This window comes from Schistocerca piceifrons, chromosome 5, assembly GCF_021461385.2.
Source record: "Schistocerca piceifrons isolate TAMUIC-IGC-003096 chromosome 5, iqSchPice1.1, whole genome shotgun sequence".
NCBI lineage: Eukaryota > Metazoa > Arthropoda > Insecta > Orthoptera > Acrididae > Schistocerca > Schistocerca piceifrons.
In genome coordinates this window covers 493,377,572-493,402,091 of record NC_060142.1, presented here as the reverse complement: position 1 = coordinate 493,402,091, position 24,520 = coordinate 493,377,572, and the positions used below count along the sequence as shown (strand labels likewise).

Genomic DNA, 24,520 nt, shown 5'->3' with positions numbered 1-24,520 from the left:
TAAAAATGTTTCTTCTTTACTCCTTCTCTTACTTCTTTTCCATTTCACAGCTTGTGCTTTATGCAGTGTAAAACAAATACATAATTACTTCTGTTTGTAAACTGAGTGTTTTTACCATCATACAGTCTCATCTGTAAATGATCAGCATCCATTCGTATTAAAATATACATTATGTTAAATATCCTTAATTAGTTGTACGTTATTGGGATATGTTATAAAGCTGAACTACGGAAAACAAACAAAACAAACTTGGTCAATACTAGTGAAACAGATAAGCTGCAGACATTCCAATATGTGGAGCTGACAGCATTTAGGAGGCTAGGCATGCGAAAGCGTTTCATATCCACAAGCTTTTAAGTCACACTGTGCGCTACTTCTTGTTCGTTTTCTTTCCCCAACGAATTTTATGGAGTAAAATTGAGTCTTTTACAACACTCTGCATATTATGTATTTTAAATGTCAGAATATATATAGTATGGAGATTTATTTCTAGCTTTAACCATTATTTGAAGTTTCACAGCATTGTGACACGTTTATTCACTGGGCAAGACACTGCCCACACAGCAGTTCAGCATGGCGTGTATGAGTGGAAGATGTCAGCGTAGTTCACAACGCTGAAAGTGACCACGGAGGCTGTGGCAGAGCCGAGTTGCTGCACGGCGCCACACCAGAACAAACTGCGGCCTCCTTCTGACCGGAAAATGGACGCTATCGCCATCTTGATGTACGAAATTCCGCCGGTGAAGATTATCCACGATATGACCTGCAATCAAGCAAATGTAGGTACTTGTTAGTTTTAGGAAGAAGTACTAAGTGAGGTAACGTTCGTTCACTTTTCTAGAAAGACACAACAGTATGCAACATCTTCATAGATACAATATCTGATCAGAAGTATCCGGACAACCCTATGTAATGTGGAATTAACCGCTAAATGTCATGAGAGGCGGATCCGCCAGTATAAAAGGAGGTGAGGAGTAATGTATTGTCAGTAGAGAGGCAGCAAAATGGGTTGGTCAGGAGAATTCAGTGATTAAGAACGTGGACTGGTCGTTGGATTATAGATATGAGTGGTGTCTGTTCTGTCGGATGTGTCTGACAAAACAGACATCACTCGTATGTATAATTCATAGGTGCGACAGCTACGTGACGAGAAAGTTTCAGTGCAGATGCACTTCCAACAACCAAACTGCTACGGGAATCAGAAATTTGTGCGTAGGGTGTTAGTGTTAGTGGGGCTGTTGCGGTGCTGCGATTGGAAAAGTAGGAACTTGGTCTGACAGAAAGCCTCTCCGGATGGCAGAGACATTTATTACAACCATAGAGAAGTGCAGCATTCGTGCTCGAGACCCACTCCATCACAAATTTTCAACTCTCTCCATTGCATTGCCGCATTCCCCTGTGTGGCTGGAAGCCATTATTTCCTTCATACCCCTTTGCCACTACGTATCCTTTCTATTTCGTTCACACTAAATTATTCATGTACTCATTGGATGTCGCCTGAGTAACAAATCCTTAAGGGAACTTCAACTCTTCTGTACCACAGGAGATTGTTTAGCATCTCCATAATGTTCTCACATCAACTAAACGATCACGTGCCTGCTGCTCGTCATTGGACCTCATCTGTCTCTTCTATTAAAGTGATCTGTTAACGGTCCAAAGCTAACGAGCAATACTAAAAAGGAAAAAATAATTCGGCCAATGTTTTGTTACTCACTTGTTTTATAAATGGATTACATTTCCTTAAGATATCTCCAGTAAATCTGTGTCCTGCGCACGCTGTTCCGCCTATTTGCTTTATGTAGTAATTCCATTTTTGGTCGCTCCGAATGGTTGCTTCCAGGCATTTTACGGTAATTACTGTTTCCAGTGATTTGTCAACAATATTGGAATAGTACATTATGGATTTCTTGGCATCTTTATGTGCAGTACTTGAATACAGGTCCTTGTATGAATCTTCGATTCTCTGCAGTTCGCTACCGTCTCCAGGAGTTGCTTTCTTGTTGTAGAAAACCACATCATATGAGTCCAGCGTCAGCAGCCGGTTCATGGGCCAACCACAACTAATCAATCATGTAACACGATTTTTTCAGTAGTGGTATCAATATGTGATCCATGCGTATTTTGTTGTTGCTATAAAACAAATAAGATACGACAATAGTGTCACACGTGGTTTGTACTCGATATGTAACGCAGTTTTGATAAATAATTATAGAGACAATTTTTATTTTTACACAAACTCGATTCTTTTGGTCACAATCAGAGATTATTAATCACACTTGCATCTTATGGCAAGCAGCCTGCGTGTGTTTTGTTTAGAGACTTTTCTATTTAGGTAAATGTCTCACTGATCTTATAAAAAGACGCCCTCATACGCATCTTCCTGACTAAAGAACATGGTATTGAGATGCGATTTATGTATCTCTACGGTGATTCTAGGCACTATTCTTTGAGTACGTGTGTGTGTGTGTGTGTGTGTTTGTGTGTGTGTCTGGGCAACTGGGATCGGATGTTATATACACACATAAAAAGGCGTTTTGCATCATCTAGGATCCGAGAGTTCCGGAACCTGTACAGAAAATTAAACAGAGATCAGCATAAACATCATTTCCGCCTTTTTTATTGCTCATGAATACCACACATTGCATGTTGTGGAACCATACAGCGAAACCTTCAGTTGCTGTACACTCCTGTACCTCTAATACCAGGTAGCATGTTCTCTTGCACTGATGCAGATTCGTCGAGGCATACTATCCACAAGTTCATCAAGGCATTGTTGGTCCACGTTGTCTCACTCCTCAACGGTGATTCGGCGTAGATCCATCAGAGTGGTTGGTGGGTCACGTCGTCCTTAAACAGCACTTTTCAATCCATCCCGGGCATTTTCGACAGCGTTCATGTCTGGAGAACATGCTAGCCACTCTAGTCGAGCGATGTCGTTTTCCTGAAGGAAGTCATTCACAAGATGTGCGCAATGGGGGCGCGAATTGTCGTCCATGAAGACGTATGCGTCGCCCGTACGCTGCCGATATGGTTACACTATCGGTCGGAGGATGACATTCAAATATCGTACAGCCGTTATGGCGCCTTCCATGACCACCAGTGGCGCACATCGGCCCCCATAATGCCACCCCAAAACAGCAGGGAACCTCCACCTCGCTGCACTTACTGGACAGTGTGTCTAAGGCGTTCAGCCTGACTTGGTTGTTCGAAACACGTCTTCGACGATTATCTGGTTGAAGGCATATGCGACACTCATCGGTGAAGAGAACGTGATGCCAATCCTGAGCGGTCCATTCGGCATGTTGTTGGGCCCATCTGTACCGCTCTGCACAGTGTCGTGGTTGCAAAAATGGACCTCGCCATGGACGTCGGGAGTGAAGTTGCGCATCATACAGCCTATTGCGCACAGTTTGAGTCGTAACGCGACGTCCTGTGGCTGCACGAAAAGCATTATTCAACATGGTGGCGTTCCTGTCAGGGTTCCTCCGAGCCATAATCTATAGGTAGAGGTCATCCACTGCAATAGTAGCCCTCGGGCGAACTGAGCGAGGCATGTCATCGACAGTTAATGTCTCTCTGTATCTCTTCCATGTCCGAACAACATCTCTTTGGTTCACTCCGAGACGCCTGAACACTTCCCTTGTTGAGCCCTTCCTGGCACAACACGAGCCGTGTAACTCCTTCCTGGTAGAATGATTGGAACTGATCGGCTGCCGGACCCCCTTCGTCTAATAGGCGCTGCTCCTGCATGGTTGCTGACATCTTTGGGCGGGTTTAGTGACATCTCTGAACAGTCAACGGGACTGTATCTGTGATATAATATCCACAGTCAACGTCCATCTTCAGGAGTTCTGGGAACCAGGGTGACGGAAAACTTTTTTTTAAGTGTGTACATCGCGGATCTTTAGGGTATATAACAAACTGTGATAGCTCCTAGATATTTTATGGAAGTAGCTGACTGGTCTGCAATCGTATAATCATACAATAACGGGTCTTTCTGTCGATCTTTATATTGATGGACAATTTCCACTCTCCAAAACAAATGTCGTTTCTCTGCAGGACTTCCATTTCGCTACAATGTTCTAGGGTTGAGACTTTTCTGCTTAATGCCCACGTCCACATTCCCAGGTCATGTGGCTCGGTTGTGGGGTCAGATGGGGCCGTCAACGAAGCGAATTCCGCCGGACGGCAGTCCGCTACACCGTTTTCCATGTTTCGCACCCCTAAAAACAAAGGGCACTCTCACGACGCTCTTGGCATTTTGGAACGAGGGGTGTCACATTCCCGTAAGCCACGTGACACGTCGGAGGTGCTGCCTTCTCCTCGTCCCGTCGTGTGTGCCACCGAAACCGTGTCCACAGTTGGACGCACATTACCGTTCGACGCCATCGCATCTCATGCTCTTGGTAGATCTATGGAGTGAGCACAGTGTACTCGATATATGACTAACATCAAATGGGGAGTATCTCAAGACTTCAGTACAACGTTGCTTGTTTACATTTCGTGTTAAGATCTAAACGTCAACGTTCCACTTACACTGTCTGATAAAAGAAAGTGAAGCACCCAGAAGGCATGGTTGGAAGACAACGTAGCGTTGTACATGTACACACTATCGGTAGATTTGTCAGTGATAGGTGGTGGTGGTGGTGGTGGTGGTTAGTGTTTAACGTCCCGTCGACAACGAGGTCATTAGAGACGGAGCGCAAGCTCGGGTTAGGGAAGGATTGGGAAGGAAATCGGCCGTGCCCTTTCAAAGGAACCATCCCAGCATTTGCCTGAAACGATTTAGGGAAATCACGGAAAACCTAAATCAGGATGGCCGGAGACGGGATTGAACCGTCGTCCTCCCGAATGCGAGTCCAGTGTGCTAACCACTGCGCCACCTCGCTCGGTCAGTGATATGTGCTGCAGTTTTCTGTGACAGGTAGAATAGCCACTAGAACGCGTTAGTGTTGTTCGTGTCTATCGTTGTCACCAGGCCTATCAGGATCCGTAAGGCGCGTAAGTACCGTGACATGCTGAGTAATCACTGTAAGCGGCACAAGATGCTACGTACTCGTGTGAGACAGCGTTATCAGCAGTTGGCAGATTTTGAAATGGGCCTCATTGTGGGTCCACATTTGGCCAGTAGGTCGACTGTGTTGCCACGTAGCAAACTACTATCTTTAGGGGTAGGGCCACGCTTCTGTTGAGCCCTACTTGGTGAGCATTCACCGACGTGAAAACTACTGATGGTACTGCTGGTCCAGTGAAGCTGAACCGCATGAATGATGAGACAAGAGTCCCACAAACGCAGCTTCACCACACCTATGGAGCGCTCTATTAGCCGACCGCTGTGGTCGAGCGGTTCTAGGCGCTTCAGTCCGGAACCGCGCTGCTGCTACTGTCGCAGATTCGAATGATGCCTCGGGCATGGATGTGTGTGATGTTCTTAGGTTAGTTAGGATTAAGTAGTTCTAAGTCTAGGGGGCTAATGACCCCAGATGTTAAGTCCCATAGTGCGCAGAGCCATTTGAACCATTTTTTGAGTGCTCTATTTGACTTGGTACAATGCCTATTTTATTCTCTCATGACACATATACATCACGGACAATGGTGGTAGCAGAATTATCACAGTCTCCCTCCTTTACCAGTTCTCTAAATTTGCCGAAAATATGTCACAGGCACAACGTTGCTCTCTTACAAAGATTCACAAGTAAGATCTCCAAGCACCTCAGTCACACACTGATATGGACTATACCGATCCTTGCATCACTTCTCTTAATTCTTTTGATGTCTGATACCCTGCCTACTTCAGCAGTAATCAAGATATTGGAATAATACTTTAGCACGCGGGCTCCTCAATCTGATGCTACCTGTAGCTCGTTATGCATCAAATGCCAACAAGAACAACGCCCCACAACGAAAACTGGTAACCACTTCCTGGCGCTTACGAATCACCATCCTCTGGAACATAGATGGAAGTCTGTGGGGTCGATGAACACTCCTCCCACATCTCCCCATCCTCGCTTCAAATCTACATCTGACACAAGCGCTATGGGTGGTTGACAGACTCTCAAACCAAAGCGTGCGGCTCATTCTGCGCTAACTGCCAAGAAGAACAGCATGCCTAAGCGAAAACTGATAACCGCTTTCTGGCTTTTACGAATCTCATTCCTCTGACGCAATAACAACTTCAGCATGGACAGTAGGTCACGTATCATGCTGCACAAGAAGAAGGTAGCCCAAACCAGCTGTTACCCAGGCAGCAGCCAAATATAGATGTGGGCAGCTCCCACCGAGCGTCAAGAGTCAGGCATTCAGCGCAGAAGCTACCTCCCATCGTGGTACAAGTGAAAGGCGATTGTAGACGTTTCCTGGAACGTCTCAACCAGTGCACGACAGCGAGTTACACCGTCAATGCTGCAGGGCTGTACACGGTGCGAGTACTATCCTCTAACTGTAAAGACTTCCGGAAGGTGAAGAGCTAGGAGGCAGCACTGGCCTTCTACACACATGTCACGATTTTGGAGATGCTCATCAAGGAAGTCTTCAAGCAGTACACTGACGACATTGTACACCTGGCGGACCTGGATTTGTACTGTGTAGTGTGGTAATGGCCTCCAGATGTCTCCACTGAACCTGGAGATCGCTGTCAACTCGGACATATGGAAGCTGTTTCAACTGAACAGTGTGGCCAATGCCACATTCAATGTCGGGCGGCTTCTCCAAAGGAGAGGATCGCCTAAGTGCTTTCCCTGCCAGGGGTGTGACAAGTGGCACACTACTGCTCTTTCCCAGAAGCATGCCTTCAGTGTGTGGGCAACCACGCGAGCGCCAACCATCCGCTACCGATGAAGCACATACCCAAGTTCAAAAACTGTGGCAGTGCGCCGGTTGCTAGTTATTGTGACTGTGAGAGTTTTAGGGCCGCGTTAGCTCGTCAGCGTGGCGAACTATACAAACAGAAGAGGGGGTAAACAACACCAAGCAGACGCCAGCCAGCCTCAGTAAGAGGCAGGACGGGCCCTGCGCGCCATAAAGCGTGCTCGAGACGGCACACAAGAGGGACAGCGGATCCTTCTCTGGAGAAAAATCAGCGCCGCACAGATGACAACACCATAACGGCAGGAGACAGGAGTGCAAGCGCTTCGACGGCTGTCCGCCGAGTCGCCGTATAATGGCTGTTCCGCCTAGCGACGCACTGGCATTAGCAGTTGCCACAAGTGACCTGGCGCCCTCGTCCCCTCACTGTCTGTGGCCATCGATAAAGTGTCTCTCCTTGCCGAGACGCGCTGCAGAGAGTCGTCGATTTCGACTGCGTTGCTGCCAGGTCGTTCAGCCGCTCCCAACGACGTCCGCACTGAGGAGCAGTGAAGACTGGTCTATCATGGGCCATCTAAAAGCGTTGAAGGAGACACAAGACATCTGAGAAGAGAACTGAGACGGCAACACAAACCAGAAGTTATCAAATACAACCATAAGAAGATTATGGAAAAACAGCACCTGCGCTTAGTGTCCACCAGACGAGCGATGAGGGGCAGATTCTGATGCTCTGAGAGAGATAGAGAGAGACAAAGGGAAAGAGAGACAGATCCTCATACTTAATGTCAGAAGCAGTTGTAGCTCTGTATAGCAACGTAAATGAAAATAAAAGACACAAAAACAAAGAAAAGCATGCGCTATGAAGGAATTATCCGAATAGGATGCATATCGATGGATGTGATGGATGTGTATGGACAATCAGATGATTAAAGTTTCTGAAAAATTGGATTATTTATTCAAGATAAAGGGCTTCACAAATTGAGCAAGTGAATAATTAATTGGTCCACCTCTGGCCATTATGCAAGACAAGCACTTTCTTGGCTTACACTGACTGATAGAGTTATTATCTCTTCTCCTGAGGAATATCGTGCCAAATTCAGTCCAACTGGTGCATTAGATCTTCAAATACTGAGTTGGTCTGAGGCCCCTGCCTATAATTGTCCAAACTTCCTCAATTGGGGAGACATCCGACAACCTTATTGACTGAAGTAGGGTTTGGAAAGCACGAAGGCAAGCAGTAGAAGCTCTCACTATGTGTGGGCAGTCATTACCTTGCTGATGGCTTGCCATGAAGGGTGACAGGACAGAGTGTATAACGTCGTCAGTGTGCTGCTGGGCTGTAAGTATGCCGCAGATGTTAACGGAAGATATCCTGCTACGAAATGGAATGGTACCCCAGACCATCACATCTGGTTGTAGGGCCATATGACATAGGACACTCAGGTTGATATTCGACTGCTGTCCAGGGCTGGTCATCGCCGGTCACTGGGGCTTAGTTCAAAGTGGGACTTATCACTGGAGACAATTCTACTTCAGTCAATGAGATTCCAACCCAAAGACATGTCTGGAGATTCCCCAGACAGCAGTAGGATACCAGCTTGGCTGTCGCCCACCATACAGTCCAACAACCACGAATGATGGTTTGGGGTACCATTTCGCTTCACAGCAAAATATATTTGGTTGACATATGCGGCTTCCTTGCAGCACATGGGAAGTCGACCACAATGTACGCCCCATTTTTTCACCCTTCATGGCAAGCCATTCTGGGCTTACCTTTCAGCAAGATAATGGCAGCCCACACACAGTGAGAGTTTGTACTTCTAGTCTTCGTGCTTGCCAAACCCTACTTTGGACAGCAAGGTCGCCAGATCTCTCCCCAACTGAGGTAGTTTGGGGCATTAGGTGCAGGGCCCTCCAAACAACTCGCCTCTTTCTTTCTGTGGTTCTGTAAGTGGCAAAATAGATAGCGTCCCAAGGTTACAGGTAGCGAAATGGTTAGAGTTCTGGGAAGGCCTATTTTGCGACCACCCAAGAAGGTAAGAGAGCCAAAGCTTTGCTGCAGTGGTAACACTGCTTTCCCTCAGATCACCAAAGTTAAGTGCTGTCGTACTTGGCTACCACTTGGATGGGTCTCCCGAGCACTGTTGGTGAGCGGGTTCCACTCAGCTCTCGTGTGACCAATTGAGGAGTTACCTGACTGAGAAATAGTGGCTCCAGTCACGAAAACTGAAACAGCCGGGAGCGCGGTGTGATGACCACATGCCTCTCTATATCCGCAACTAGTGAAGACTATCGGCTTAGGATGACATAACGGTCGGTCGGTACCATTGGGCCTTTCGAGACTTGATCGGACAGAGAGAGTTTCGGTCAAGAAGGTAAGAGAGTTTTGCATCCTGTCCAGTACAGTCTCCACCTGACAGATCCTTATTTTTACGAGCGGTTTTACCACTGAGGAGTAACTATATCGATCAATCAATCTGTACAGTTTCCGAGCGTTGTGCAGAATGAAGACGGAATGTTAAAATCGTAATGTAGACATATCAGCTGTTTTAGAACACACAGTCAAGAATAAATGAAAAATTATGTTTGATGAAACAAAAATCTGATCTTAGGCGTGAAAATTACTGAGTCTCTTCGATCAACTGGGCCATAGAGATCAAACTGTGTAACTGTCTCTGACAGTATGGTGATAATCATTTGTCCCTGACAAAGAAAATGGATGTTATCAGCGCAAGCCTGAAATTTTATTCTAATCCTACGCAACGAGAATACTGAATGTCTTATACATTCCAGCACTTGTATTTTTGTATTTTTTTAAGTTCCTATGGGATAAAACCGCTGAGGTCATAGGTCCACAGACTTACACACTACTTAATCTAACTTAAACTAACTTACTCTAAGGACAACACACATACCCATGCCCCAGGGAGGACTCGAACCTCCTACAGGAGGAGCCGCGTGGTCTGTGGCAGGGCGCCTCAGATAGTGCGGCTACTCCACGCGGCAGCATTTGTACGAATATTTAATTCTTTATGAAAGCCTGGAAAACCCATACTTGGATGCCTGGATCAGGACCTATGCCCTGAACCATGGTCCTCTCAAATATGGATCCAGTGCCTGGTTTCGCATTAGTGTGCAATGGGAGGAAGAGTCTGAAACACAGTGCCGGAACTCAACCTATTAGGTCAAATATACCAAAACGTAGAAAGAATTTAAGATCTGCTATTCACTAATGTATCAACAACAATTTGGTACATGTTGCCACTCCGTGGGACGCTCAGGAGAGGTATTATTTTAATGTAGGGCAATCACACAAAATCTGGCTACCACAAACTTTATACAATTACAGTTTCTTCACTAACTGACCAAATACTGAAGAATGAAACGCCTTTAAAAATCAGCATTCGCACTGTGAAAAGCGATGTCGACTGGGCAGATAGGCAAATTTTAGCTACAAATGAAAATTCGACTTTTTCTACGTTACAGCAGCGCAGAACCGAAGCGTTGGAGGATGACCACTTCAGACTACAAAATGGCGTGCGCATGAAGCTGTAGGATGGGATCTCTAGTAGTGTTATGAGTGCAGAGTACAGAAAGTTTACCCGAAACCTATATTCTTTATTACTGGTTGGTTCCACAAAGGAGGTCAATGGATGTGGCCCAGGAGACGACAAGCGACTTTAGGTAGTGGACAATGAGTGAATATCCTTATGCAGTGGGATGCTGTGGCAGGAAGGTACAGTTCTTATTGATATGATATGACACTCAGTACTAAATGTTGCAATAAAGGTCATGCAATGCGAAGGTTACCCTAGCGACACTAGTGTTCCCACAGGAGCGATATGACAAGTAATAAGACACAGTAGGCTCTAATAGCCTCGTGTGTGGTATGTCACTGCCAGTCTCGACATGGACAACTTCCAAATATGTCAGTTTTTTACTTGACAATGGAACGAGGAAATGCTCTCTTTGAGCTTTAAAAACAATTTTGCTATGTTAGCTACATTTAATACACAGAATTATATGGCCTAAAATACTCCAGCCACAAACTTGGAAGCAACTACATTTTACTGCAAACTTTTCAAAATATATGCCGTGTTTCGTTTAATTTCGAAACATCACAATAACTATGAGCAATAGGGAAAAGAAATCCAGTTCATTATCAAACTGTGATATAAGACTAAGATGAAAAAAATCAATTTTTTTTTACGAAATTGCTTCCTCAAAATCGAATGAGAGAGACTGCATAATGGACAATACCTGTGAGTACCGTTACAATGATTCTTAACTTTTTCGTGAAATGCACCTGTACAGACAGACCCCGCGACCATAGTCCCAGACGCTATCGGGCAAGCTACACCGCTGCTCTTTCGTCACTACACTGCTACTCTCACGCCTGATAATAGGCCGTGTGGGATCGGAGACTGTGAGAAGGATTGCCGGTCTGCAAGCCCCGAGGACGACGTCACGTATTCTGTCTGAAGAAGTGCATTATTAAAATTCTCAATAAAATTAGGCAGGTGCCACCGAGGGTTTTGAGGTCTTAGAGGGACTTTTTGCCATTTTATTCACGCAGTGTGTCAATATTGTATACCCTATGAACACTCCACAGGAGGATACAAGCCGGCTGCTGTGGCCGAGCGGTTCTAGGCGCTTCAGTCCGGAACCGCGCTGCTGCTACGGTCGCAGGTTCGAATCCTGCCTCGGGCACGGATGTGTGTGATGTCCTTAGGTTAATTAGGTTTAAGTAACTCTAAGTCTAGGGGACTGATGACCTCAGATGTTAAGTCCGATAGTAATTAGAGCCATTTGAGGATACAAAATAGGAGCGCTGAAGAAGCATAATCACTATTAGCTCCTTCGGCTCACCTTCAAATGCCGTCAAATGGTTTTGAACAGTTCCTATGGTTTCCAAACTGTACGTGAGAACAAAAATTGCAATTGCGCTCTGCTCCAGATGGGTGCGAACACGTTCGATAGGAATGGAGCCCCACAATATCCTTGGGCTGAAACTCCAGAGGGTGCCAGCAATGTAAAAGGTCTCGAAAAACTTCTTCCTATTGCTCATTGCACAGCGAACCGTCGTTTTCGACAGCGAAATGCATGGGAATCAACGCCCCAGGGAAAGAGGTGGTTTCATTGACGCCCTTTATGCCATACACTGCGGTCTTTTCGTGCCGATTCTGGGCGATGTGCCTAGAATGTTGCCTTCGGCCGCTCATAAGAAAGCCGCGTGGTTTCAACTCTAGGTGTCACGGTTCTAACCTCCATTACAGGGGCGTCAAAAGAAGGGGTGAGGAGACATGACGACCGTCAGATCGTGTGACGCGTCCGCAGTGACACTGGGCAGAGTTGTGGTGAAATTAGGTGACAATGTGACATCATTAACCCACGTGATAGGTCACATGAACTTTTGAGCTGGGGTCTATTTTTCGCAGATGTCCACACCTTGCTGTTTCGAGGGCGGTGAACTTGAGGGTGACGTCACTGGGCGCCAGGCTTTTGCACCCTTACAGAGGAAGGTTATGACACCATTGAGCAAAATTCCAAACCTATACGTCACAGTGGATGTGTATTACGATGCTTAGAAAAAGTGATTCTTTAATTCTGTTGTGTAGTTCGCAGCTCGTGGTCTCGCGGTCGCGTTTTCGCTTCCCGAGCATGGGACCCCAGCGGGGTCAGGGATTTTCACCTGCCTCGAGATGAATGGGTGTTGTGTTGTCCTCATTACTTCATCATCATTCATGAAAGTGGCGAGATTGGACTGCGCAAAGGTTGGGCATTTGTACGGGCGCTGATAACCGCGCAGTTGAGCGCCCCACAAACCAATCATCATCATCAATTCTGCTGTGCAGTATATTATTATGTGTGATTGGACGTTGTCGGACCCTACAAAGCAATTATGTTGCAATCATCGGAGTTTACAAGCAGCTCTTATTCTTTCTTTAGCCCACTGTGCCCTTGGTCTGATGCTGACTTCATTCTCTGACAGTAGACCTACTTCCCATTTGCTAATTTTTTGTCCGTTTGAGTTTCTGTTGAAACTGTCTGATGGACTTACGTGAGATTTTTCTAAACCTGGTGTGTGTATTTGTGCGTGCGAGCCTGCATGCACGCGCGCGTGTGTGTGATATGTAAACATACAAATCTGTGTGAATGTGTATGTAATGTGCATAAAACTCTTCCGAAGACTGCTGTAAATTTATTTTAATATTTAATATTTACGTCCAACAATTACCGTGACATACACACACTTTCGACTTGTTACCGAGTGTGCGACGAGAGTACGAGGAAACGGGACACGAGAATAAAGCGTGTGCTCTAAATTGTGATTAATTATTAAAATAAATTTACAGTAGTCTTCAGTCTTCCAAAAAGCTACAGAATTGAATGATCATCTGCACAACTCCTTATTAGCACATAATCACTAGTTACCATGAGTAAATGAATACACAAATAACACGATCTTTTTGTCGCTGGGACAAAACAGTGACACTGCTGTGTAACCTATATTCGTTAGACAGAGCACATACGTTTTCTCACGGTGGAGGTGGAATGAACAATGATACAACCATTTTGTAAGCAGTGGACTAGCTTTCTACGTTTTTCGTCTGAGCGCTACACTATCGAACTTTTTTCAGAAATTACTTTTTCTGTAATGGAGCACAAATACTGTTTGTACAAACTGCATCACTTAATTTTTGTCTTGCACCCTCCACAGCCTGACAAAATACAGCTTCGATAGAGCATATCTGATTGCAACAGTCGGTCATTTCACCCTTTCTGCGCCACATTACAACAGCGAGTTCGTGCGCTCAAATTCCGTTTAGAGTCGCGACTTGCCTTACTTCTCTGCACAATTCAGTAAGGGTGAATGTGGGAAGCATGAAGATAATAGCACAGACGTAACATGTCGCCTTGATCCCTGAGGCATGCAACCCCCAACATTAGACTCGTACTCGCTTTGTTTCTGATGTCTGATAGTTAAGGTGGACTGTGGACGACTGGCACCGTACGGGTCAACGATGAGTAGTCTGCCGATTCTGATGTTGAAGTGTGAATGCAAGGTGTATGGTCACACTGAAGACGTGAAAGCGTTAACAGTTAGCAGGGAACAGACAAAATATCACGAATGATTTATGTTGATTATATCTTATACTGATTACTGCAAATAATTGAAATAATTATTTCTAATTATGGACTTAGATGTATGAGAAGTAGAATTGTGATTTCAACAGAATGTGTGTAAAAGCTAGAAATCGTACAGACAGCTATTCTACAATAAATGCCAAAGTGTCGTCAAACGTGACTTGAACTATTACTATTCGATAATAGTCTAATAGTTAATACGTATTTGTGCTAATGGCTATAATTGTGGTTGTTCTAGTTAAGAGCCCGCAGTCATTCTAAGAAGCAAGTATGACCAATGGGTGTGAGTTATGCTACTAACTAATCAGAACGATCGCCGAAAATTAAGAGTGATAATGAATTTTCCTCAGACTGCAGTCAAACGATCTTCAGATTTTTTATTGTAACACGATCGACCTCGCTATAGACGCTGCTATGAAATATCTGAAGATCATTCAATTGCAGCCTGAGGCAATTTCGATCTTAATCTCAACTTACCATACGACTGCACTGACGTAATTGCGTCAGCACAGGAAAGTTGAAAAAAGAAAATTACGATAATTTATTAGTCGAGAGCTCACAAACTCGTTCAGGTAAATTAACGATGGTAACTCAAAAGCATGATCGTTACAGAACCATAAGGTCATCCATGCTGCCGCCAAGTTAGGAATAAAACCGAGTGACGTGGCGCTCTGGTTGGCACACTGTACTTGCATTTGGTAGGACGACGGTTCAGAACTCCGTCTGACCATCTATGTTTAGTTTCCTGTGATTGCCCTATATCGCTTCTGGTAAATACTGGGGTGATTCCTACGAAAAGGACGCAACCAGTTTCCTTACCCATCCTTTCATATTCAGAGTTTGTGCTCCGTCTCTAATGACCGCGCTGTCGACGCCACATTGAACTCTTACCTTCGTTAGGTAGAACAAAATATTCAGTTGCCTTTGTGACACTGTCTGACGATATGTCTCTCACTCGTGTATCTAGTGTCTATACAGGGTGAGGTAACTAAGACAGGCCACCCAAAATGTTTTGCATCACCCCTGTTCCGGGAAATCCTAAAAATAGACGTTGACTCTGGATATTGTATCACAGACATAGTTTCTTTGAGTGATCAGAGATGTCACTAAAACCACCCAAACATGTAAACAACCATGCATGAGCATCGCCTATTAGACGGAAGGGGTCCGACAGCCGATCAATTCCAGTCATTGCACCAGGAAGGAGGTACACGGTTCGCGTTGTCTGTAGTGCAACCATGCCTAGACGGTCAGTTCCGCGGTTCGATCGCGTCCTCATTGTTACTTTATGCCAGAAAGGGCTCTCAACAAGGGAAGTGTCCAGACGTCTTCGAGTGAACCAAAGCGATGTTTTTCGGACATAGAGGAGACACAGAGAGACAGAAACTGTCGATGACATGCCTCACTCAGGCCCAAGGACTAATGCTGCAGTGGATGACCGCTACCTACGGATTATGGCTCGGAGAAACCCTGACAGCAACGCCACCATGTTGAATAATGCTTTTCGTGCAGCCACAGGACGTCTTGTTACGACTCAAACTGTGCGCAATAGGCTGCATGATGCACAACTTCACTCCGACGTCCAAGGCGAGGTTCACCTTTGCAACCACCACACTATGCAGCGCGGTACACATGGGCCAACAACATGCCGAATGGACCGCTCAGGATTGGCATCACGTTCTTTTCATCGATGAGTGTCGCATATGCCTTCAACCAGACAATCGTCGGGGACGTGTTTGGAGGCAACCCGGTCAGGCTGAGCGCCTTAGACTCACTGTCCATCGTGTGCAGCAAGGTGGAGGTTCCCTGCTGTTTTGGGGTGGCATTTTGTGGGGCCGACGTACGCCGCTGGTGGTCGTGGAAGGCGTCGTAACGGCTGTACGATACGTGAATGTCATCCTTCGATCGATAGCGCAACAATATCGGCAGCATATTGGCGAAGCATTCGTCTTCATGGACGACAATTCACGCTCCCATCGTGCACATCTTGTTAATGACTCCCTTCAGGATAACGACATCGCTCGACTAGAGTGGCCAGCGTGTTCTTCAGACAGGATCCCTATCGAACATACCTGGAATGGATTGAAAAGGACTCTTTATCGACGACGTGACCCACGAACCACTCTGAGGGATCTACGCCGAATCGCCGTTGAGAAGTGGGAGAATATGGACCAACAGTGCCTTGATGAACTTGTGGATAGTATACCACGACGAATATAGGCATGTATAAACGCGAGAGGACGTATTATTGGGTATTAGAGGTACCGGAGTGTACAGCAATCTGGACCACCATATCTGAAGGTCTCGCTGTATGGTGGTACAATATGAGCAACAAAAAGGCCGGCAATGATGTTTATGTTGATCTCTATTCCAATTTTCTCTACAGGTTGCGGAACTCTCGAAACCGAGGTGATGCAAAACTTTTTTTGAAATGTGTATATCCAGCATGAACAAATATATCAAGGTGCGGTTTTCGCGAAGTTATAGAGGACAATATTGGAAACTTCCTGACGTTCGCAAATTGCTATCGGCGTTTTGTATGTCTGTTGAGTCCAGCATCACTGGTCGCTGTTGTATTGCTCGTGCTTCTATGATAGGCTGTTGCACAGCTGTTGGAAGACTTCCCACTGGACATGGGGCAATCATTATGGTGCCAAGTTGACGGATATCCCTCCCATTATGCACAGGTACTGACAGACTCTCTTAAAAGAACATCCAGAGAGTAATAGAACGGTCGTTCAGGAAACGCTGCGAATACATAGAAAGAAAGATCCCTTATCATTTAGTTACAATATAGCAGATCAGCAACTGGAAGCAGTTAATTCCAGAAATTATCTGGGAGTACGCATTAGGAGTGATTTAAAATGGAATGATCATATGAAGTTGATCGTCGGTAAAGCAGATGCCAGACTGCGATTCATTGGAAGAATCCTAAGGAAATGCAACCCGAAAACGAAGGAAGTAGTTTACAGTACGCTTGTTCGCCCACTGCTTGAATACTGCTCAGCAGTGTGGGATCCGTACCAGATAGGGTTGATAGAAGAGATAGAGAAGATCCAACGGAGAGCAGCGCGCTTCGTTACAGGATCATTTAGTAATCGCGAAAGCTTTACGGAGATGATAGATAAACTCCAGTGGAAGACTCTGCAGGAGAGACGCTCAGTAGCTCGGTACGGGCTTTTGTTGAAGTTTCGAGAACATACCTTCACAGAGCAGTCAAGCAGTATATTGCTCCCTCCTACGTACATCTCGCGAAGAGACCATGAGGATAAAATCAGAGAGATTAGAGCCCACACAGAGGCATACCGACAATCCTTCGTTCCACGAACAATACGAGACTGGAATAGAAGGGAGAACCGATAGAGGTACTCAAGGTACCCTCCGCCACACACCGTCAGGTGGCTTGCGGAGTATGGATGTAGATGTAGATGTAGAGAACGCTAAATGCTCTGCACACTCAACAAACTTAACACTTATATACTTTTATCTGTGCCGAAGATTAAAACGAGAGCTCTATTAGGAAACAGCGACGACTCCCTTAGGCAGGCAATACCTTATAACTGGGCCTGTGCTGCCGTTAATTCCAGATAAAAAACGTGCCGTATTGTTTCTTCAGAATCAGAATCACTTTACAGTCTGTAGCAATGCTCAAGGTCAACATTTTGAGAACATGGTATGACAGCCGTGATGACACACGGACTGTACCTGGTTTACATACACGTACACGTACTTACATTTGGTATAATAGGGCAGCTGTTCGTGTAGCCTCAACTCTTGATGGAGGGACAGAGGTTTGCGGCCGTGTTATCTTGTTGCTACTTGATCAAGTCCCTTAAATGTTATGTTATTGAAGTTCTCTTAGGAGCTTTTTCAAATGTTAGAGAAAAAGTATACAGTTACATTAGAAAACAAAGGCGTAATCGAAATTCGGCGACTGTAAGCGATGAAACTTACTTGCGTCCGGCAGAAAATTCGCTGTATTGTCCGTTATAACTTGGCGTAAACCGCATCTCGATATACACTCCTGGAAATGGAAAAAAGAACACATTGACACCGGTGTGTCAGACCCACCATACTTGCTCCGGACACTGCGAGAGGGCTGTACAAGCAATGATCACACGCACGGCACAGCATTTGTGCACCGCCGCCGTCAGTGTCAGCCAGTTTTCCGTGGCATACGGAGCTCCATCGCAGTCTTTAACACTGGTAGCATGCCGCGACAGCGTGGACGTGAACCGTATGTGCAGTTGACGGACTTTGAGCGAGGGCGTATAGTGGGCATGCGGGAGGCCGGGTGGACGTACCGCCGAATTGCTCAACACGTGGGGCGTGAGGTCTCCACAGTACATCGATGTTGTCGCCAGTGGTCGGCGGAAGGTGCACGTGCCCGTCGACCTGGGACCGGACCGCAGCGACGCACGGATGCACGCCAAGACCGTAGGATCCTACGCAGTGCCGTAGGGGACAGCACCGCCACTTCCCAGCAAATTAGGGACACTGTTGCTCCTGGGGTATCGGCGAGGACCATTCGCAACCGTCTCCATGAAGCTGGGCTACGGTCCCGCACACCGTTAGGCCGTCTTCCGCTCACGCCCCAACATCGTGCAGCCCGCCTCCAGTGGTGTCGCGACAGGCGTGAATGGAGGGACGAATGGAGACGTGTCGTCTTCAGCGATGAGAGTCGCTTCTGCCTTGGTGCCAATGATGGTCGTATGCGTGTTTGGCGCCGTGCAGGTGAGCGCCACAATCAGGACTGCATACGACCGAGGCACACAGGGCCAACACCCGGCATCATGGTGTGGGGAGCGATCTCCTACACTGGCCGTACACCACTGGTGATCGTCGAGGGGACACTGAATAGTGCACGGTACGTCCAAACCGTCATCGAACCCATCGTTCTACCATTCCTAGACCGGCAAGGGAACTTGCTGTTCCAACAGGACAATGCACGTCCGCATGGATCCCGTGCCACCCAACGTGCTCTAGAAGGTGTAAGTCAACTACCCTGGCCAGCAAGATCTCCGGATCTGTTCCCCATTAAGCATGTTTGGGACTGGATGAAGCGTCGTCTCACGCGGTCTGCACGTCCAGCACGAACGCTGGTCCAACTGAGGCGCCAGGTGGAAATGGCATGGCAAGCCGTTCCACAGGACTACATCCAGCATCTCTACGATCGTCTCCATGGGAGAATAGCAGCCTGCATTGCTGCGAAAGGTGGATATACACTGTACTAGTGCCGACATTGTGCATGCTCTGTTGCCTGTGTCTATGTGCCTGTGGTTCTGTCAGTGTGATCATGTGATGTATCTGACCCCAGGTATGTGTCAATAAAGTTTCCCCTTCCTGGGACAATGAATTCACGGTGTTCTTATTTCAATTTCCAGGAGTGTATTTATTCGTTTCAGCTGCCTCGCCCTGTGTATCTTGTGACTTACATTTTCCAAGTAACTGAGCGATAACTGTCTTATTTACTCTGTGTTCATGATGAGCAACAGTAAGCTTCTTCGTATATGTAATTGGAGATTCGAATAGTCTATTTATCGGAGTCTGAATTCGACTCTCATTTGAGTAGCGTTGTAAGCTCACCACCTACGTTTTATTTTTGATAGTAGTTTTAAACATTTTAATTATGATTAGCAAAAGGCGCAGGTTAATTACTCCGGCTAATAGGAAATTGAAGCTCATACCTAGTGCACTATCGCTTGGACACGGAAGAAGTGCTAGACATTTCTTTGAGTGTGAAAAACCACGAAGTGACAAAAAGCACAAAATCCTGTAAACTAAGATTATAGTCGTATCTGCGAAATGACAAAATCAAAGAAAATACAACGCTCATTGTTAACATTAATTGTATAAAGACTGCGTGCTATTAATCCTTACTTCTATTCGATTCCTTTGAAGAGAAAGACTGAAACTTGTGCGCAAACATTTTATTACGTGGATTATATCTGTTTCTTATCTTAGAATATATTTATTGTTCGTGAACATAAAATATCTGATTTTATGTTATATTCATATCTGTGTAAAGCACCTTTATTCCTAGCTATTGCCATTTGCGTTGTAGCAGATGTACGTTAATTGTTGGCAGCCGTTGCTGCTGGATTCTCTAAATTCACCTAAAGCTGGGCGTGGTGCCCTAATATTAGCTAAAAGCTGGCTTCATTAATAAAGAGAAGTAAAATGTGCAAGCAATACAGGCACTTACGTTCAGAATTTTAAATTATTTGAGATAAAGCACGACGCAGCTCGTGGTCTTGCGGTAGTGTTCTCGCTTCCCGCACAAGGGGTTCCGAGTTCGATTCCCGGCGGGGTCAGAGATTTTTTCTGTCTCGAGATGACAGGGGGGTGTTGTGTCGTCTTCATCATCATCATTCATCCCCATTATGGTCGGAGGAAGGTAGTGGCAAACCACCTCCATTAGGACCTTGACTAGTACGGCGGTGCGTGTCTCGCGCATCCCGTACGCTTCTCGGAGTATGGGACCTCATCATCGTCACAAGAGGACGCAGCCAGCCGCGTATGTTAAACAACGTCGCAGCTCGTTTTCTTCTAGTATTTTGAGCTACCTATAAATGATTTCTAGGTCATCAGTAGCCATTCATTCAGAAAACACATTTACGCTGAAAATAAGGTAGCTCATGTTTTCCCATGTAATCTGCTGTTCAAGAGAATAGTCGTCGTCACACTCTTTTGAAGCTAGCCACATATTTAAGCTAACAGTAATTATTGTGCGATGTTCGACTTTAGCTACGTGTACTATTACGTGCAATGGAAATCATTCTCTTAACAGCATTGTGTAATCGAACTTATATGAAATTTTGTCTGAAACTTAAAGGACTTTCAACTCAAAGACTTAAAGAATAACACTATCCATTCTCCTTTTATATTTTTCCTCGAGTTTAGGGAAATTAAACTGCAACATTATTCTCCCTTTATTCATCACACACATTTTTATTGCACTAGGTCACCGTCAGTACAGCTACAATGCATGTTATCAGTTCAGTAGGACCTGAATGCACAGAGGAGAGAATGTGGGTTGGAACACTTTGGGGAGTGACGCTTCCACGGAGCCTAGGACTCTTGTTGGGAATCCAGCGAATGTGGAAGCAAAAACCCTGGTTGTGATGACAAGTTTAATATCCAGCTTCACCCATGGTCTAGGGTACGTAGCAATATCACAGCTCCGTTGTGAATTGGCAAAGCCGATGAATGTGAAAGCAGAATACGAGAGTTGTCCAGAAAGTAAGTTCCGATCGGTCGCGAAATGGAAACCACTGGGAAAATGCGGTACAGCTTTGCACAGAAGTGTTGGGCAGTGTCTCTAGTATGCTCGTCGATCGTGTCGCGTAGCTCTTTTCGGTTTTGAGTGAACAGTGAGCACGTAAAGATGCGTAGGGAATAGCGTCTCCCGCCAAGTAAGAGGGCCTGGTTAGAGATTTCGCCTGTATCATGCAGCCCACATAACACAACTGTCGAGCAGTTCCTTCTTCGCGCCAATTCTTGGCCGCACACTGCAGGGGCAATGAAGACGCTCCTGCAGCGTTTCCGATGAGACGTGTTTGATCACCCACGATGCAGTCCGTAATTGGCTCCCCCTGAGTCTGGCTATGAAGACAAAATTTTTCCACAGACAACGAGCTGCAGACCAGTGCAGCTAACTGGCCGAAAGCACAGACGGCTGCTTTCTATGACGAGGATATTGCAAAGTTGATACAACACTGCGACAGAACTCGAAGTTGGAGCGGCGACTATGTAGAGATGTAGGTGGCAGGTGTAGCTAACTGTTGCAAAAAAAAAAAAAAAAAAAAAAAAAAAAAAAAAAAAAAAAAAAAAAAAAAAAAAAAAAAAAAAAAAAAGTTTCTGGTTTTCACTGTGGTTTTCATTTCGCGACCGATCGGAACTTACTTTCTGGACATGCCTCGTAAATAAATAAATAAAACCTAGTTGTAGTAAATAGATTGATATTTGATATGTAGGTTAGCTGGAGCTCTAGATTAGGATGGAATGTGACAGCTGATTGTGAGTTGGCGAAGCCAACAAATGTGGAAGCAGAAAACTACCTGAGCGACTTGGGTTCTGCAGGAATGTCCAGACATCCGATCTCCGCACAAGCGTCACTCAGTACCATTGTCACGAACTTGAAAGTACTGGTGTTCGGCTACCACAGCGGCATCAGCATTTTACACACAAACATTGTAAAAAGAAATCACTGAGCTGCACACAGCAGAAAAGCAATATTCACAGCGTGCCAATAGTTTATACTCACCACGAGGAATTCGCCAATCGTGTAGCCAACCAGAGGTGGTGCGGGACTCATGAGTGCTGTGACAACAACGTAGGCGGCGAAAACGGCGCTCACCGCTGCGATACCAGATATCGCTCTCACAGACGACCTCGGCAGGAAGAACTGTACGAAGCACGCCAGTGGGTTCGCCATGGCGGACAGAGTTACCGCCAGATGATAGGCGACATTGCCGTACGGTAGGCAGGAGTACGACTGGATGCTGGGAAACACTCCGTGTCCGAACGCAGCCACTATGGACACTAGCACCATCAAATAGCCGTAGGTGCAGCGGGAAAGCGGCAGGCCGTGCCCTTCTGTCTGGTGGCTCGATGCTTCTGAAGCGTTGTCGTCCCTGGTGGAAACTTTACATGGCACCATTTGTGATTTAACTCTCTCAGCCTTACAGCTTTTCAGGTTGTTTAAAAGTGCGAAAGAGACGGTGCTGATGACGAGGATTGCGAACATGATTAGGACGAAGACAGTGGTTGAAAAATTAGGTGACGGTACGTGCGACACGAGTACGGTATAGGAGTCGTCAGGATTAGTAGCATTTACGACAGTTTGGTTCACACACGTTGGGTTGCCTCCAACACCTTGTATAAGGGCGAGTACACTTGGCAAAAAGCCACTGAGGCCCTCTCCGACGAAGTAAGATATAAGATATATTTCTTTGTAGTTCCTCATGAATGGCATGAAGAGCACGAGGCTTGTGCAGCCAACAAGAGCACAGAAAAACGTCAGTACCAAGAAGGGTGTGCTGTGTTCCTCAGCGCCAAAGTACGTCGTCTCCCTGTACAGCAGTGCCATCAGCAAGAGTGCAATAGTACCCGTTATTAGTATACCGTAAATAATGAAGCTATCTCTCAACTTCCCTGGGAGGAATTTCTGCGACAGTCCGTACAGTATGGGCCCAATGTTTGCAATTTGTACGATGATAGAAATGTACGAGGGCAGGTTCCATCCTTCTGGCTGCGTCTGGACGAGCAGTGGCAACTGGACGTACATTCCATTTACCGGCAGCCACGTACCAATTCCAAACAACGTTGCCAAGATGTGCACCAGTATCTGATTGTTCGAGAGCCGTTTCAGTAGGAACGCCATGACGATATCACGTTGACTGCTTCGTAGCGGTGATAGGTCAGTAGTGAGTAGTGGTCTGCTTTCCTTCCTCGTTTACAGACAACCTGTGAAAGAAAAGAATTTCGTAAACAACACTGGCAAACGAGTCGTTGTTTAATTTATATTAGTTAACAGTTGATACTGCGACGTTGTCGCGACAAGTGCTCCACTCTCTGTGGCGATAGAAAATCACTTTAAAGTTGTGGTGTCACCGCCAGACACTACACTTGCTAGGTGGTAGCCTTTAAATCGGCAGCGGTCCGTTAGTATACGTCGGACCCGCGTGTCGCCACTATCAGTGATTGCAGACCGAGCGCCGCCATACGGCAGGTCTAGTCTAGAGAGACTCCCTTGCACTCGCCCCAGTTGTACAGCCGACTTTGCTAGCGATAGTTCACTGTCTACATACGCTCTCAGTTGCAGAGACGACAGTTTAGCATAGCCTTCAGCTACGTCATTTTCTACGACCTAGCAAGGTGCCATATTCAGTTACTATGTCTTCTGAACAGATAATATTGTGACTCATGTGCCATCAAGAGTGACGTTCATCATTAATGGATTAAAGTTAAGTATCAAACTAATTACGTCCGCTTTCTGAATTCTAATTCCTTGTCATGTTCCAGACCTCACGTCAGTATAGTTCTTCCCTCTTCACGCCAGCCTGCGTGAGCTAAAACGCGTGCATTTCGGCCTCCTCGAGTAACACGGTTTTGGCTCTTCTGCCACCACAACAAAAGTCTCTATCTCCTGCAAAAATTAAGTTTGAAATTCACTTCTCATTCAGGTCTATATTGACTAAGCACGTCAAAGAACTTTTCTTACTTTTAATTAGCGCTCGAGTTTTTTTTTTTTTTTTTTTTTTTTTTGACTATATGAAGCTTGCTCGTTCGGGAGACTGTTCAGAACTTATCTTGTCATATCTTTAAAACTAACGAACTCAATGATTAAGGTTTTTAGGTAAATTACCAAAACACGTCGGTAGGAATGGGTCTTTCCCAAATTACTTGTGGCATAAGTTTGCTACGTACAGGGTGATTTTTTCCAAAGTGTACAAACCCTAACGGTTCATCGATGAAACGATAGAGAACAAAAAAGTCTAATGAAATTATGTGTGGAAATTCATGGTTTCCATGCTAGAGACCATTTATTGAATCATACTTTGTT

At 45.7% G+C, this 24,520-nt stretch overlaps 1 protein-coding gene across 1 annotated transcript; it reads right to left on the bottom strand.

Moving 5' to 3' along the window:
- Positions 1-568: 568 nt before the first annotated feature.
- Positions 569-23,338, bottom strand: LOC124799104 (solute carrier family 52, riboflavin transporter, member 3-B-like). The gene is made up of 2 exons (XM_047262643.1): positions 22,220-23,338; positions 569-763 (listed from the first exon to the last, which is right to left on the bottom strand). Exons 1-2 carry the CDS (start codon positions 23,336-23,338, stop codon positions 569-571), a joined length of 1,314 nt encoding a protein of 437 aa, XP_047118599.1.
- Positions 23,339-24,520: the final 1,182 nt, after the last annotated feature.